A 16,904-nucleotide genomic window follows, 5' to 3' on the forward strand; every position below is an offset into this window, starting at 1 on the left:
TTGTTAAGAGCTGGTAACATCAGCATTTCACTGCATTGTTAAGAGCTGGTAACATCAGTATTTCACTGCATTGTTAAGAGCTGGTAACATCAGTATTTCACTGCATTGTTAAGAGCTGGTAACGTCAGCATTTCACTGCATTGTTAAGAGCTGGTAACATCAGCATTTTACTGCATTGTTAAGAGCTGGTAACGTCAGTATTTCACATTGCTAAACTGTGTATGCGACCAACAAACTTTGATTTGATAAGAATTCAAAATTGTTGTCGATTTGATCTTGGTTATGTATGTCATTTACATGACATTCATATTGATTTATTGAACAGATATACCACTCCGTATTATTGTAATTCTGTTTGTGTTTGTACTATTTATTGAAATATTGTCATGTTATTTTGGCCGTTGGCTCTTAATGAGAGTGCTTTGGGACATCATCCATATTCTCAATGAATTCCTCTATTATGTTCTGAGAGTCACATTTAACTGTTAATAGAATGTGTTTTGAAAATAAAACTTACCCTGTAAAACATTGGATATCTTTTTATTCAGTGTTTCATAAGTTTAATAAAATCTGAAAGCTTGCAAGTTACATTACTAAAAAAAGCCAGTCAAGGAAAATGTTTTTTTATTGATTCTAAAAGATGTGAGAGCAGAAGCGTGAAAGCATGCTATGCAGGACTTCATCAGAGATCAAGTCTGTTTCTCTCCATCTCCCTCTATGTGTGTGCCTGCGTGAGCGCAAACAAGTCTTGATGAAAAAGCTGATCAGATGGCTCTTTCCAAAGAGGAGCTTCTCGCAGGGCAACAACCCCTTGTGTTGCCTGCCATTCAAAGCAGAGCAGGTTTAAAGGCACTGAGGGTACATCATGCTTGATGGACGGCTGTTAGAAATGACTGACGTTCTTGTTGCCTGGGTCAGTACACGACTTGTCTTTCTGTTGCTCAGACTTGTTGCTCTGTGGGAACATAGACAACCATACATTTAGATTAAACACACAACTTACCTAATGGTTGTTGTGTGTGTGTGTGTGTGTGTGTGTGTACCTTGGTCCCGAACAGCAGGTTGATAACGCCTTTGGAGCGTCTGTCAGCGGTACGGTCACCAGGAAGACACACAGACATGCTCTTACTGTCCCTCCTGGACCGGGCTGACTCCGCCTCCTCACTACCGTTGACCACGGACAGAGACAGACCTGTGAACAGGGAGAGGGTGTGTGTGAGAGGGAGTGTGCCTATGTGCATGCGGTCATGCGTGTGCATACGTTTGTGAGTGTTACCTGTAATAGCAGGCAGAGACCTGGAGTTGACATTGGTGAGAGAGTCATTTCCCTGACAGGATTCAGACAGGTTGTTGTCACTGCGGAACTCCTGCTTCTTGGACAGCTAGAGGGAGGCAGAGAACAGAGAGCAGGGATACTCACTGATACTGGCAAAAAGCAGGAGTCTGTATGTACAGTACCAGTCAAAAGTTTGGACACACCTACTCATTCCAGGGTTTTTCTCTATTTTGTTTTTTCTATTGTAGAATAATAGTGAAGACATCAAAACTATGAAATAACACATATTGAATCATGTAGTAACCAAAACAGTGCTAAACAAATCAAAATATATTTTAAATTTGAGAATCTTCAAAGCAGCCACCCTTTGCCTTGATGACAGCTTTGCACACTTTTGTCCCACTCGCTCTTGTCATTTCAATTTCATCCCTTGCCCCTTTCTTCCTCTCTCTCTCTCTCTCTCTCTCTCTCTCTGTGTCTCTGTCTCTGTCTCTGTCTCTCTCTCTCTCTCTCTCTCTCTCTCTCTCTCTCTCTCTCTCTCTCTCTCTCTCTCTCTCTCTCTCTCTCTCTCTCTCTCTCTCTCTCTCTCTCTCTCTCTCTCTCTCTCTCTCTCTCTGTCTCTCTGTCTCTCTCGCTCTCTCTTTCTATGTCTCTCTCTCTTTCTCTGTCTCTGTCTGTCTCTCGCTCTATCTCTCCCACTGTGCTCGCTCTCTCCATCTCTCCATCTCTCTCACCCGTTTGCTGTCCAGTGTGTTGGTCCTGTCTCTCTCCTCTGGGATGAAGATCATGCTGCTCCTCTTCCTTTTCTTCTTGGACTTCCTGAGTTTCACCTCCCCATCGGCCCCTCCCTCTTCCCCCATGCTCATACTCCCACTGGAGCGCTGCAGGGTGGGGGTCCGGGGGGACACTGTGTCAGGGAGACCACTGGAGAGGGAGGGGGGCGAGGGGAATGGGATCAGGAGAGAGGTGAGGGTAAGGTGTGTGTTGTTAAATATGTTTTTGTGTTTGCATCCATCTGTGTGGGTTTCATCTGAGTGTGTGTGTGTGTGCCTGTGTGTGTGTGTTACCTGTCTGGGTAAGGTTTGGTGGGGGTCCCACACTCAGACCCCTGGAGTGAGCAGATGGAGATGACAGACTGACGGAAGGAGCGAAGGACAGAGCGGGGACGAGTTGACTTCCTCTCATCCATATCCGGCTAAGAACAAGGGATGACGAAGAGGAAAAGAGAAGGATGGAGAAAAAGGTCAAAGGTGACGTTGAATGAAAGAGAGTGACAATGCTTTTCACAAACAGGAGTTAAGCTTTGGCATGGCCAGTATCATTCCTAAAGCTCTTTTCATAATACACTTTTTCAGACAGATATTCTCCTCTGCCCAAGATACCAGGCAGTTCCCTGCAGCTAGCATTTCAGTCCTCGCGCAAACACTCTCCTTTTCTCTCCCTCTCTTTCTCTTACCAGGTCCCTCACGCCGTACTCCTTCTCCACCTTCTTCCTCATGTGTTTGAAGCACTCCTCCATGCGCTCGTGGAAAGGTCGTAGGTCGTCTGTCACTCTCTTACCATGTAGAGAAATCCCTCCCCCCAGCAACGGGATCTGCCAGAGAGGTAAACTGTAAAAATAATGTGTCTGTGTATGTGTGTGGGCGTGCATACGTGTGTGTGCATGTGTGTGTGTGCCTGTGTTTCTGTACTGTATGTGAGTGTGTAGCGTGTGTGTATACAGTACCTGCCATGCAATGAGGTCTTTGAGGCGATCCAGCTTATCTCGGTCCTCTGGGTGTTGCAGGTTGTACTCCTCAGTGAAGAAGGCCTGGGGAGAGGAGAGATATCATTGAAATATGCTGTTGTTTCATATATTAAACAGTCCTGGGTTGAGATAGGAAGAACACAAATGTATGTTCTTATTGTATAGTATGTTCTATTCCTACTTCAGCTTGTGCCAAACACACAGAATACTGTTCTGCAATGTACGAGTTGGGCAGGAGTAAGGGGATGACGAATGGATGGCTGGATGGATGAACTCTGACCTTCTCGTACTTGGCGAAGCCCCCCATGACAGCGGGGTCCACGATGCCGTTGAGCAGCATGGAGAGGGGGTTGATGGGAAGGGCGTCGTCGGCCTGATATTGGTTGACCATGGTGAGGATCTTGTCATTTGTGCTCTCCATGGTCTCTATGGCATTCTCCAGAGGACTGATGGTGCTCTGACAGAGAGAGAAAGAAAGACGGGGAGAGACACAGAGAGAGTGAGAGATTTATGCACTTTACACCGTGGCTAAATATTTGACCATGGTTACTGATCAAAACCTTAGGAAAACCTTGACAAAGTACAGGCTCAGTGAGCACAGCCTTGCCATTGAGAAGGATAGACACAGGAAAACCAGGCTCCCTGTAGAGGAAAGCCTGTGCAACCACTGCACAACAGCAGAACCTGAGACGGAGCTGTGTTTCCTGACAAAATGTAAAAAATATAAAACAATTAGAGAGTGTCATTTTCCCAAATTTGAAACCCTTATTCAAGGTTTCAAAGACCTCTCTGATGAGGATAGGCTACCCGTCCTGTTGGGGGAGGACGCAGAGAGCTGTGGGTTGGCAGCGCACTACATTGCTGCCTGCCATAAGTTGAGGGACAGTGTCTGACAGACCAATCAACCTGCACATGTACTCTACTGTATGCTTATTGTTATTGTTGAATGTATGGTTATTTTGACCCTTGGTTATTGTTTTTACTGTTGTCAATTTTGATTCTCATTTTATTTATTTTTATATTGTAAATATCCAAAATAAGCTTTGGCAATATGTACATTGTTACGTCATGCCAATAAAGCAAATTGAATTGAAAGCAAATTGAGAGAGAGAGAGAGAGATTTATTTTTAATTTTGACAAAAAGACAGACAGACAGACAGACACAGGCTTACATGTTTCATGTCTGTGGCCTCAAACCAGCGCAGAATCCCAGGGAGTTTGTACACTGTGGTGAATGTGGTGCGTTCAATCCACATGGACTAGGAGAGAGAGAGAGAGATTGAGATTGTTGCCATTGTTTTACATGGAATAGAATGCTCTATGGTCATAGACATGTCCTCAGTCAGTCAGCCACTTACTACAAACTCATTGTTGGGGTCCACTGGTCCTCTCCTCACTGGTCTGGAGTAGTGGAAACGCTGCACATAGTTGGACTTGTAGAAGCTACAACACAGAAAGAGGGGCTATATTTCTTCTGTTTACGCTGTCTATTTTTAAAGCAAATTCATTTGTATGAGAGGGAGACAGACAGAGGGACTGACTTGTTGATCTGGTCAGGGACTGGTTTGTTCTTCAGGTGAGGTGGAATCTCCAGGACAGGCTGAACAGTGAAACACTGGATGTCTGAGAACCCCGGTCAGGGAACGCAACATTACCACAACACAAACATGATGAAGACAAATGTTTAGGTGTGTATGTGTGTGTGTGTGTGTGTGTGTGTGTGCATGTGTGTAGGTGTGTGTGTGTGTGTGTAGGTGTGTGCAGGTGTGTGCAGGTGTGTAAGTGTGTGTGTAGGTGTGTGCGTGTGTGTAGGTGTGTGTGTAGGATGTGTGTATACCAGGGTTGGGGTCAATTCCAATTCAAATTCCAAAGGTTACTCGCTGAAAAGCATTGAAGAGAATTGGACTTTCGAGTGTACGTCCTCAATTGACTGGAAATTAAATGGATTTGACCCCAATCCTGGTTTATACACTGTACATTTTAAGGATACACTGCAGGGGGGAGAGTCTGACATCGTCTCCAGGCATGGTGGTGATATTGAGACGGACAGCGCTGGGGAACTGACTCATCAGCTGGTTCTGAAAGTCTTCTCTACGCTCGTACTCCTTCCCCCGGTGGATAAACACCTTGTTCTGAGGTTATACACAGGTTGTAGACGGTCATAAATGGATCATTACTGCTCATAAGCACCTTGTTTGATCCGACCTATAGACACCCATGAATGGGGTTATAAACACTCAGAAATACGACATAAGAGGTCATTCTTTTAATACAATTTTGATATTGCTTCCTCTTGTGAATTGACAGCCTTTGTTGATCATTTCATAAGTATAATAAACCATTATTGGCCACCCCAAAATCATGTAAATATGGGCTAAACTGAGACATTGAGAAGGTTGACCGACCCTGAGGAAGGGAGGGTAGCCCTGTCCATAGTATCCCACTGCAAAGTAGTCTGGCTTGGGCCTCAGGATCTTCATAATGTTCTCATAGAACTTAGCCTGCTGCTTCTACAGACAGACAGAGAGAGAGACAGAGAGAGACACTTTGACAATGTAAGTAATAATGAACTTGCCATGTCAATAAAGTCAATTGAATTGAAATTGAAAATTGAATTGACAGAGAGAGAGAGACAGAGAGAGAGACAGAGAGAGAGACAGAGAGAGAGAGACAGAGAGAGCCAGAGAGAGACAGACAGAGGGAGAGAGAGAGAGAGAGAGACACAGAGAGAGACACAGAGAGAGCGAGAGAAAGAGCAAGAGAAAGAGTGAGAGAGAGAGAAAGAGCGAGAGAAAGAGCGAGAGAGAGAAAGAGCAAGAGAGAGAGAGAGAGGGGGGGGGGTTGAGGTGGGAGAGACATAGAGAGAGTGGGCGGAAGAGGGGAAGAGAGAAAGACAGAAAGACAGAGGGTGGGAGAGACAGACAGAAGAAGAGAGCGATTATATGATAATGCCTTCTGTACAGCTACAGCCATCAGAGAAATGACATGCTCAGCAAAGACCTGTTTTCTAGGGTGAAATATGGGAGAAACGATAAAAGGACATTCCAAGGGCAGAATCTATTTTTTGCACAACGTCAAAATTCAGAGGAGCAGAGAGGACTGTCTCTAATGGAGAGATACTGTATATGCACGTTTTGTTTGAGTGAGCGAGACTCTTGGGAGGCGAGAGAAGAGAAGAATGAGAAGAGGAGGAGAGAAGTGTATTGAACAGTCACTCCAGATATGATGTACGTTGGGATGAGGGAGAGGAGAGGTGAGGAGTGAGAGGGATAGATGAACGGTTTTAGGGTCCTGTGAATAGTGTCACAAATGAAGGACAAACGCTGATAACGGCAGCTTGCTGACAAAACCTATTTGTGTGTGGAATAGGACAGGACAGTGTGTTATGTGTGTCTTACCAGACTCTGGCTGAGCAGCTCATAGTCAAACACTTCCATCTCATACTGGTCAGCCAGCTCCTTACACAGAGTAATGGCTTCCTCCCACATCTACACAACACAGCCAGATGAAAGATTATCATTACACACACATGGAGAGAAGATACAAGATAAACAAGAGAACCAACTCCAACACATCTATCGATACAGCAAAGACACTATACCGAATCAAGATGGTGCACTCTGCTCCATTTAGCTGACCTTGCCCTTGTCGAAGTGTCCGATGATTTTGTCATAGAGGTTCTCCTTCAGCTGGCGCTGGGTCTGACAGCTACGCACCTCAAACTGGGGACTGCACTGGTCGTCTGACCACTGGGGTAGAGGAGGGGGAGGGAGGGACAGGGAGGGAGGGAGTGACAGGCAAAAGAGAAGGGCGAGAGAGAGAGCGAGAGAGAGCGAGAGAGAGAGAGAGAGAGAGAGAGAGAGAGAGAGAGAGGGCATAGACTAAACAATCAGTGTGGCAAGACAGGTATAGACAGGATTGTAAAGGCTATAGGCTATAGGTTATAGGTTATAGGTTATAGGCTATACTTTATAGGAGTGACTGCATGTGTGTGTGAGAGATGAAGCCGTGTAAACTACTGTGGTGTCTACTACGGTGACGTCAATAACAGGGAAGATGTAATAAACCACTGGAGAGAATAAACTCTATGAAAGCACCCCATAAAAGAGACGGAGAAAGAGAGAGAGGTCACACACACACTATATCAATCACCATAGTTACCCAGCCACAGAGGCCAAAGCCCTGTCATGAAGTCACTCTGAAAACTTGATCAGATGGATTAATGCTATTGGCCATCGCCAAGGGAATCAGTCATCAACCAATAAAACACCCTCGCTCTCATCTCACACTGTGTCAGGGCTACAGTAAATGCCTCTCTCTCGCTGTGAATGCCAATGTCAATTTGTGTGTGTGTGTGTGTGTGTGTGTGTGTGTGTGTGTGTGTGTGTGTGTGTGTGTGTGTGTGTGTGTGTGTGTGTGTGTGTGTGTGTGTGTGTGTGTACCTTGAGCAGGCGAGAGTGAAGCAACAGGGTGTATGCAGCCTCTGTGTAGTTTTCCACATCCAAGTGAAGGTCTCTCAGCTTGTAGAGGTATCTGTAACACACACGCGTGCACACACAAGCACGCACACACACACACACACACACACACACACACACACACACACACACACACACACACACACACACACACACACACACACACACACACACACACACACACACACACACACACACAAATTGACATTGGCATTCACAGCGAGACAGAGGTTAATACACACCACACTCTAATGTTTACCACTGTCCACTAGATGACTCTGTTGCCTAGACGACAACTCAGTGACTAGTCAGTCCATCATGCTGTGATACACATATCCAATCTTTTGTGATTGTGATGGCATGACCTATACACCAACCATCAACCACAGAGAACTAACAAACGGCTAAACCGACAGCCCATTGGGCACTGTCTGTCTCGGGATAATAGATAGTGTATGCCATCCTGAGGACGTTTTTATAGTGGGGCAAAGCTTTGTGATCCTGTCACACTGATGTGAACACTGCGGAACACACAGCAGAATGCACGGAAGTTTAATGTGCCTTCAGACTGCGTCGCTATGCAGCTACCTCAACCATAGGTCTCTCTTAACCTCCCTCTCTCTTTCTCCTCCTCTTTCTATTTATCTTCCTCTTTCTATTTGTTTCTGCCTCTCTCTCTCTTTGTTATTTCTGAACCCATTTTCTATCACTGTCACTCATTTTCAGCACAACATTGATCCATGTTTTGGATTGTGTCAAATGTGGGACTTGAAGGGTTTTCAACATTCTAGGTTTCCAACAGAGAAAAGCAGAGTATCTTTCACGAGCTAGTTTCTTCCTCCATCTTTTATTCCATTCCTCCTTTTGGATTACGCCTTTCTTTGACTCTTCTTCTGTATCCCTCTGTCCTTCACTTTCTCTCAACCTCTCCCATTCCCTCCCTCCATCCTTCACTTTCTCTCAACCTCTCCCATTCCCTCCCTCCATCCTTCCCTTTCTCTCAACCTCTCCCATTCCCTCCCTCCATCCCTCCCTTTCTCTCAACCTCTCCCATTCCCTCCCTCCATCCCTCCCTTTCTCTCAACCTCTCCCATTCCCTCCCTCCATCCCTCCCTTTCTCTCAACCTCTCCCATTCCCTCCCTCCATCCCTCCCTTTCTCTCAACCTCTCCCATTCCCTCCCCCCCTCCCTCCCTCCCTTTCTCTCAACCTCTCCCATTCCCTCCCTCCATCCCTCACTTTCTCTCAACCTCTCCCATTCCCTCCCTCCATCCCTCCCTTTCTCTCAACCTCTCCCATTCCCTCCCTCCATCCCTCTTTTGGTTCCACACCCCTCCCACTCCCTTCCACCATCCCTCCCTTTCTCTCTCTCTCTCTCTCTCTCTCTCTCTCACACACACACTCTTTCCCTCTCGCTCCCTCCTTCCCTCTCCATCCCTCCCTCTTCATCCCTCTCTCTCTCCTAAAATGAGTGCACATGTTACGGTTAGTGGAGGACTTGATCCTCTGGATTTGAACATTAATTCAGCAGGATTGAGATAATCCCTTGTCAGATTATATACGCACACACACACAAACACACACACACACACAAGGTCACATTCTCGCACTCATTCACAGAGTAATACACTGTTATACACAGCTACCCCAGTCCCACAGCACATATACAGAAACCCTATAGACAAATGATATAATGTATTAGATATGGTGTAACTAGTTATGAAACATATTTACAGTTGTAATAACAGGTTAATGTTAAATAAAGTGTTCACCTGATGTACATTCCTTCACGGTTGATGTCCTTGTAGAAATTCTGCAATGCAACGGAGAGGAGTGTGAGAAGTGAGAGGAGTGTGACGTTGCCTGTTAGTGTGGATGTGTGTTGGGGGGATATGTGTGTAAGGATAAACTTCAGAGAGGGTGTGTGTGTGTGTGTGTGTGTGTGTGTGTGTGTGTGTGTGTGTGTGTGTGTGTGTGTGTGTGTGTGTGTGTGTGTGTGTGTGTGTGTGTGTGTGTGTGTGTGTGTGTGTGTGTGTGCCAGTGCGGCACAAATTCCCTGTTTAATGAAGTTTAATGATGTCTTAAGAGAGCAGACGAGTGTGATGACCTAAAGTAACCCTGTCTCATCACCAGCACACACACCCACACACACACCCCCACACACACACACACACACACACACACACACACACACACACACACACACACACACACACACACACACACACACACACACACACGCACACGCACACGCACTCGCACCCGCACCTGCACACACACCACGGCTCTTCTACGGTGATCACCCAATGAGAAAAACACTCAAGGCAGAACACAAACATGTCAAACCCACGTCATCATCTAGCACACTCCAATAATCTCCACATCTGACTAGTGTTTGAAGAGCTATTCAAAAGATCTAACATAAACTGATGACGCGTGCAGCTAGCATACACACATTATATATACAAAAGTATGTGGACACCCCTTCAAATTGGTGGATTCGGCTATTTCAGCCACACCCGTTGCTGAGAGGTGTATAAAATTGATCACACAGCCATGCAATCTCCATAGACAAACATTTGCAGTAGAATGGCCTTACTGACATTCCAACAAGTCAGTTCGTCAAATTTCTGCCCTGCTAGAGCTACCCTGGTCAACTGTAAGTGCTGTTATTGTGAAGTGGAAACGTCTAGGAGAAACAGTGGTTCAGCCGCAAAGTGGTAGGCCACACAACCTCACAAAACAGGGACCGCCGAGTGCTGAAGCGCGTAGCACGTAAAAATCATCTGTCCTCAGTTGCAACACTCACTCCCGAGTTCCAAACTGACCCTGGAAGCAAAGTCAGCGCAATAACTGTTCGTCAGGAGCTTTATGAAATGGGTTTCCATGGCTGCTAAGCCTAAGATCACCATTCGCAATGCCAAGCGTCAGCTGGAGTGGTGTAAAGCTTGCCGCCATTGGACTCTGGAGCAGTGGAAACGCCTTCTCTGTAGTGAGGATTCACACTTCACTATCTGGCAGTCTCACAGACGAATCTGGGTTTCGGCGGTTGCCAGGAGAACGCCACCTGCCTGAATACATAGTGCCAACTGTAAAGTTTGGTGGATGAGGAATAATGGTCTGGGGCTGTTTTTCATGGTTTGGGCTAGGCCCCTTAGTTCCAGTGAAGGGAAATCTTAACGCTACAGCATACAATGTCATTCTAGACAATTCTGTGCTTCCAACTTTTGGGGCAACAGTTTGGGGAACCCTTTCCTGTTTCAGCATGACAATGCCCCCGTGCACAAAGCGAGTTCCATACAGAAATGGTTTGTTGAGTTTGGTGCAAAATAACTTGACAAGGCTGCACAGAGCCCTGACCTCAACCCCATTGAACACCTTTGCAATGAATTGGAACGTCGACTGCGAGCCAGGCCTAATCGCCCAAGATCAGTGTCCGACCTCACTAATGCTCTTGTGGCTGAATAGAAGCAAGTCCCTGCAGCAATGTTCCAACATCTAGATGAAAGTCTTCCCAGAAGAGTGGAGGCTGTTATAGCAGCAAAGCGGGGACGAACTCCATATTAATGCCCATGATGTTGGAATGAGATGTTGGACGAGCAGGTGTCCACATTCTTTTGGTCATGTGGTGTATCTGCGATTTCCAGATGCATCCCTGGGAGCTTTGTGTTAGCTATAGCATGCTAATGTTAGTTGTCCTGAGGTAAGGTTGATTAGCTTGCATATTGCATAGCATGCTAATGTCAATTAGCCTGAGATAAGGGTGTTTAGCTCCCCAAACAACATTTAATGAAAGGGAATGACTAATGCTTAGCCATAGCGGTGCTGGATAACCCTGGATAACCCTGGGGTGGCAGGTAGCCTAGTTGTTAGAGCTTTGGGCCAGTAACCGAAAAGTTGCTGGATCAAATCCCCAAGCTGACAAGGTAATAATCTGCCGTTCTGCCCCTGAGCAAGGCAGTTAACCCACTGCTCCCCGGGTGCTGAAGACGTGGATGTTGATTAAGGCAGCCTCCCTCACCTTTCTGATTCAGTTGGGTTAAATGTGGAAGGCATTCAGTTGTACAACTGACTAGGTATACCCCCTTTCCTTTGTACAGCTATGTTACTGACAGACAGACGGCCCTGTGTGACTGCTATAGAGTCCCTGTATAATACAAGGACAGGCCGGTACTGCCTCTGAGACTCCTCTCACCTTGTATTGATCTATTCTAACGGCTTCAGATGCTGTTACTGAATGTTTTAACTTCCTTTTTCATTTATTCATATGTTCAGAATGTATTAGGAGGTGTTATAATTGACTGGATGTTATATAGCGGCTGGTAATGCCATGTTGATGACTATATGGCGGGCACAGTTGACATGGCATGGCATGATCGACAGACTGGTTTCTTGTTGGTGAGAAGGGTGTGATTGTGTGTTGAAAGTGACTCTGGGTGATCTACTTTTGAGGTGGGACCGGCTGATGGCAACACATGAAACATAAAGGTGTCAGTGCTGCAGTTGACGCAACAACATGCAAATAGTTTCGAAACCAGACATGCAGATAAAAGCTACATCATTCTGCCCACTGTGGTTCTTCCTGTAGTGGGTGGGGCTTACCAGGAGATTGACAGTGCAGCTCATGCGGTTGTTGCGGCTGTCGTCGCTCATCACCGTGCGGTAGTCAAGGAGACGCACCAGGAGTCCCTTCACCAAGGTGACGAAGTGCTCGACTTCTGGCCTCAACAAGGGACGCGCCACAGCACACTCCAACAGACTGACACACACACACACAGACACAGACACAGACACAGACACAGACACAGACACAGACACAGACACAGACAGACAGACAGACAGACAGACAGACAGACAGACAGACAGACAGACAGACAGACAGACAGACAGACAGACAGACAGACAGACAGACACACACACACACACACAGGCACACACAGACACACACACAGCCACACACACAGACACACACACACAGACACACACACACAGACATACACCCACACAGACACAGACACACAGACACAGGCACACACAGACACACACACAGACACACACAGACAGACACACACAGACACACACACACAGACACACACCCACACAGACACACACACACAGACAGACACACACAGACACACAGACACAGGCACACACAGACACACACACAGACAGACACACACAGACACACACAGACACAGACACACACAGACACAGACACGTAGGTAAGTGAGTGTGTGGTTGATTGAGTGGATAGAATTTGGTATTGATTAAAGACACCCACATGGTTTCCAGTAGTTCCATGTATCTCTCATCTCCTCCTCCTCCCTCCACCTCATGATCCAGCTTCAGAATGATCTCGTTCTCAAACTACAGACACACAGAGGGGAGAGAATGGGTAAGCCTCTCGGAAGTTGTCAAAGTGATTCCGTTCACATTGTGTGTGTGCGTGAGTGCTCACGTGTGTGCGCGCGTAAGGGAGTGTGTGTGTCACTGTCGAACCTTGTGGAAGTGTGTGGAGACTGTGTGTTCACACTGCATCATGTCGAAGAAGATGGGGATGGTGGCTCGTCTCAGCTCCTCCTCAGGAATCAGAGTCATCTCCAGGATAGGACCCACCATCCCAGGTATAAAACAGATCTTATTCCCACCTACACACACACACACACGCACGAGAATCAGTCTCAGAGTCGAAAACACCCACATTCATATATTCACACTCACTCACTCACTCACTCACTCACTCACTCACTCACTCACTCACTCACTCACTCACTCACTCACTCACTCACTCACTCACTCACTCACTCACTCACACTCTCTCTCTCTCTCACCCAGTTTGTACCACATGTCCCGTATGGCGAAACCAATGAGTCTCCTCATGTCTCCATACCTGAAGATGAAATCAGCTTTGTTTTAGGACAGGGGCTAATACAACATCCTAACATTGATTATGAAATACTGTGGCTCATTAATATTGTCAGAGAGAAACAAAAGACAAAATGTAAATTACTTTGTTAGGATCTTGTTCTTCTTGGTTGAGGAGAAGTGCTGGAGCTGCAAGGACTCTTGGGTAATGAATGCTACGGCCAAATGGAAGTAATTATTCCACAACTACAGACAAAGAGGGAGGAGGAAACAAAATGGTCAGAACCTATGAGATAAATAATGAATTTATGATAGTGGGAGAGAGGGAGAGAGAATGAAAGAGTGTGGAGTATTTACTTACATTATTGACACACAGAGAGAGACTGAAACACCTGCATGCGTACAACACACACACAGACAGACTAGAAGACACACACACACACACAGACTAGAAGACACACACACATACAGACTAGAAGACACACACACACACAGACTAGAAGACACACACACACACACACACAGGCTAGAAGACATACACACACACACACACAGACTAGAAGATACACGCACGCACGCACACACACACACACACACACACACACACACACACACACACACACACACACACACACACACACACACACACACACACACACACACACACACACACACACACACACACACAGACTAGAAGACACACACACACACAGACTAGAAGATACACGCACACACACACACACACACACACACACACACACACACACACACACACACACACACACACACACACACACACACACACACACAGACTAGAAGACACACACACACACAGACTAGAAGATACACGCACACACACACACACACACACACACACACACACACACACACACACACACACACACACACACACACACACACACACACACACACACACACAGAGACTAGAAGACACACGCACACACACACACAGACTAGAAGACACACGCGCACACACACACAGACTAGAACACTGTTACGGATACAAGTGTTCTGTGTGTATCCTGTGTGTATTTCTTTTCTCTCCTTCTCCCCTACTCACAGGTGACAATAATCATTCCCCAATCAGTCATCAATCAGTCGCTAATCGGAAGACACCTGCTCCTTTTCCCTTACCCAATCACAGTCCTTTTCCCTTGGTTTAAAACCCCTGTCAGTTGTTGTCTCCCCAGCTCAATCTCTTTGTAACATGCCTTCTGTCTGTAGATCGCTTGTGTGTTTTGCAGCTACATGTCACTTTGTCCCCACCTGTGAGTATTGTTTTGGTTATGGGGTTTGAGTGTTTGTTTGATGGTGGGAAAAGGGGGTAACCAGACAAGTCGCCCTTGGGCTACACTACCCGTAGTTAAACATTGTTAAAAACACTAGTTAGAACTGGGCGGACCACCCCCTGTATTTTTGGTTAGCTGTTTGTGAAGTAGGCTAGTCTAGCTTAGGGGTGTTTTTGAATTATTATTCTTTCATTCCTTGGGTCCCGCTCAGCCCCTTTTCCTGCTCCCCCCCCCCCCCATTTACCGTGTGTTTATAAATAAACATTTAGTGTTTGACGGTAATTAAGTTGTCTGTGTTATTTGTTCTCACTGTTACGTTTTCACTACTATAATTTGCATGAGTTGTGTTACGGGTCCCATTACCATCCCCCCTAGACTGTCGGGCCAAAGGGATTCGTAACAAACACACACACACACAGACTAGAAGACACACGCGCGCACACACACAGACTAGAAGACACACGCGCGCACACACACAGACTAGAAGACACACGCGCACACACACACAGACTAGAAGACACACACACACACACACACAGACTAGAAGACACACACACACGCTGACCTGCACTTCAAAGTCGTTGTTGTTGAGGAACTTGAGGTTCATGGTATCAGCGTAGGTGTTGATTGCTCTGAGGAACACCCTGACAGAAACACAATACACAGTCTGTCAGATGACACCAGGAGATCAAGGTCTACCTAATATATATCAATGGGGATATTGACGTGACATGATATCAATATGGTATCTATATTCATGCCATCTGATATCTATATCAATGGAAATATTAAACATTAACAAACATGTTAATAATATCAAAAGTAATACAATATTGACACAGTATCCCTACCACCATATAGCTTCATCTGATAATAAATGATGAGTTGTTATTCGATGAAATCAAATGATTATGTTAAAAGACACTTAAAACCAGATTTAACTCATTAAAAAGTAAAGTTTCAAAAGGTAACTGGCCTTTTCCGATGGCTCTCTTTCAAGTGCTATCTATCTTTCTCATTCTGTAAGAGACCTCACTGCTCCCTCCATCCTCTCTAACTTTGCTCTCTAGGAAGCACTATCTGTTTATCTTCCCTTAACCCACTCCTCCTTATCTTCCTCTTCCTATGTCTCGCTTTCTATCTTCTATCTCCCTAGTTTCTCTCTCTGCACTGTGCTGTCTGACATATCCTTGGCCTGTGGAAATCTCTCTCTCTCCCCCTCTCCCTCTCTTTCTCCCCCACCCCCGTCTACCCTTCACTGTAACTACACTACAGTTGCTACTCTACAATGTAACTCTACACTACAGTTGCTACTCTACAATGTAACTCTACACTACAGTTGCTACTCTACAATGTAACTCTACACTACAGTTGTTACTCTACACTGTAACTCTACACTACAGTTGCTACTCTACAATGTAACTCTACACTACAGTTGCTACTCTACAATGTAACTCTACACTACAGTTTCTACTCTACAATGTAACGCTGCACTACAGTTGCTACTCTACAATGTAACTCTACACTACAGTTGCTACTCTACAATGTAACTCTGCACTACAGTTGCTACTCTACAATGTAACTCTGCACTACAGTTGCTACTCTACAATGTAACTCTGCACTACAGTTGCTACTCTACAATGTAACTCTGTCCACAGTTGTTACTCTACACTGTAACTCTACACTACAGTTGCTACTCTACAATGTAACTCTACACTACAGTTGCTACTCTACAATGTAACTCTACACTACAGTTGCTACTCTACAATGTAACTCTGCACTACAGTTGCTACTCTACAATGTAACTCTACACTACAGTTGCTACTCTACAATGTAACTCTGCACTACAGTTGCTACTCTACAATGTAACTCTACACTACAGTTGCTACTCTACACTACAGTTGCTACTCTACAATGTAACTCTGCACTACAGTTGCTACTCTACAATGTAACTCTACACTACAGTTGCTACTCTACACTACAGTTGCTACTCTACAATGTAACTCTGCACTACAGTTGCTACTCTACAATGTAACTCTGCACTACAGTTGCTACTCTACAATGTAACTCTACACTACAGTTGCTACTCTACAATGTAACTCTGCACTACAGTTGCTACACTACAATATAACTCTGCACTACAGTTGCTACTCTACAATGTAACTCTGTCCACAGTTGTTACTCTACACTGTAACTCTACTCTACAATGTAACTCTACACTACAGCTGT

At 45.6% G+C, this 16,904-nt stretch overlaps 1 protein-coding gene across 1 annotated transcript in view; it reads right to left on the minus strand.

Annotated features, from left to right (window-relative positions):
• Window positions 1–523: 523 nt before the first annotated feature.
• The window catches only part of LOC120062377 (dedicator of cytokinesis protein 2-like), a 169,297-nt gene continuing 152,916 nt past the window's right edge, over window positions 524–16,904 (minus strand). Inside the window, exons 29-51 of the mRNA XM_039012306.1 lie at window positions 15,241–15,319; window positions 13,511–13,611; window positions 13,332–13,390; window positions 13,000–13,148; window positions 12,782–12,867; window positions 12,103–12,259; window positions 9,273–9,313; window positions 7,466–7,556; window positions 6,662–6,772; window positions 6,422–6,511; window positions 5,429–5,533; window positions 5,014–5,155; window positions 4,565–4,646; window positions 4,382–4,466; window positions 4,196–4,282; window positions 3,304–3,480; window positions 3,003–3,086; window positions 2,733–2,870; window positions 2,344–2,471; window positions 2,011–2,200; window positions 1,277–1,382; window positions 1,044–1,192; window positions 524–955 (exon numbers count right to left, since the gene is read on the minus strand). Of these exons, the coding sequence (XP_038868234.1) occupies window positions 884–955; window positions 1,044–1,192; window positions 1,277–1,382; window positions 2,011–2,200; window positions 2,344–2,471; window positions 2,733–2,870; window positions 3,003–3,086; window positions 3,304–3,480; window positions 4,196–4,282; window positions 4,382–4,466; window positions 4,565–4,646; window positions 5,014–5,155; window positions 5,429–5,533; window positions 6,422–6,511; window positions 6,662–6,772; window positions 7,466–7,556; window positions 9,273–9,313; window positions 12,103–12,259; window positions 12,782–12,867; window positions 13,000–13,148; window positions 13,332–13,390; window positions 13,511–13,611; window positions 15,241–15,319 (2,509 nt within the window). The 3' untranslated portion in view covers window positions 524–883. The remainder of the gene's footprint in view (window positions 956–1,043; window positions 1,193–1,276; window positions 1,383–2,010; window positions 2,201–2,343; window positions 2,472–2,732; window positions 2,871–3,002; window positions 3,087–3,303; window positions 3,481–4,195; window positions 4,283–4,381; window positions 4,467–4,564; window positions 4,647–5,013; window positions 5,156–5,428; window positions 5,534–6,421; window positions 6,512–6,661; window positions 6,773–7,465; window positions 7,557–9,272; window positions 9,314–12,102; window positions 12,260–12,781; window positions 12,868–12,999; window positions 13,149–13,331; window positions 13,391–13,510; window positions 13,612–15,240; window positions 15,320–16,904) is intronic.

The sequence above is a fragment of the Salvelinus namaycush genome, chromosome 17 (assembly GCF_016432855.1).
Source record: "Salvelinus namaycush isolate Seneca chromosome 17, SaNama_1.0, whole genome shotgun sequence".
Classification (NCBI taxonomy): Eukaryota; Metazoa; Chordata; class Actinopteri; order Salmoniformes; family Salmonidae; genus Salvelinus; species Salvelinus namaycush.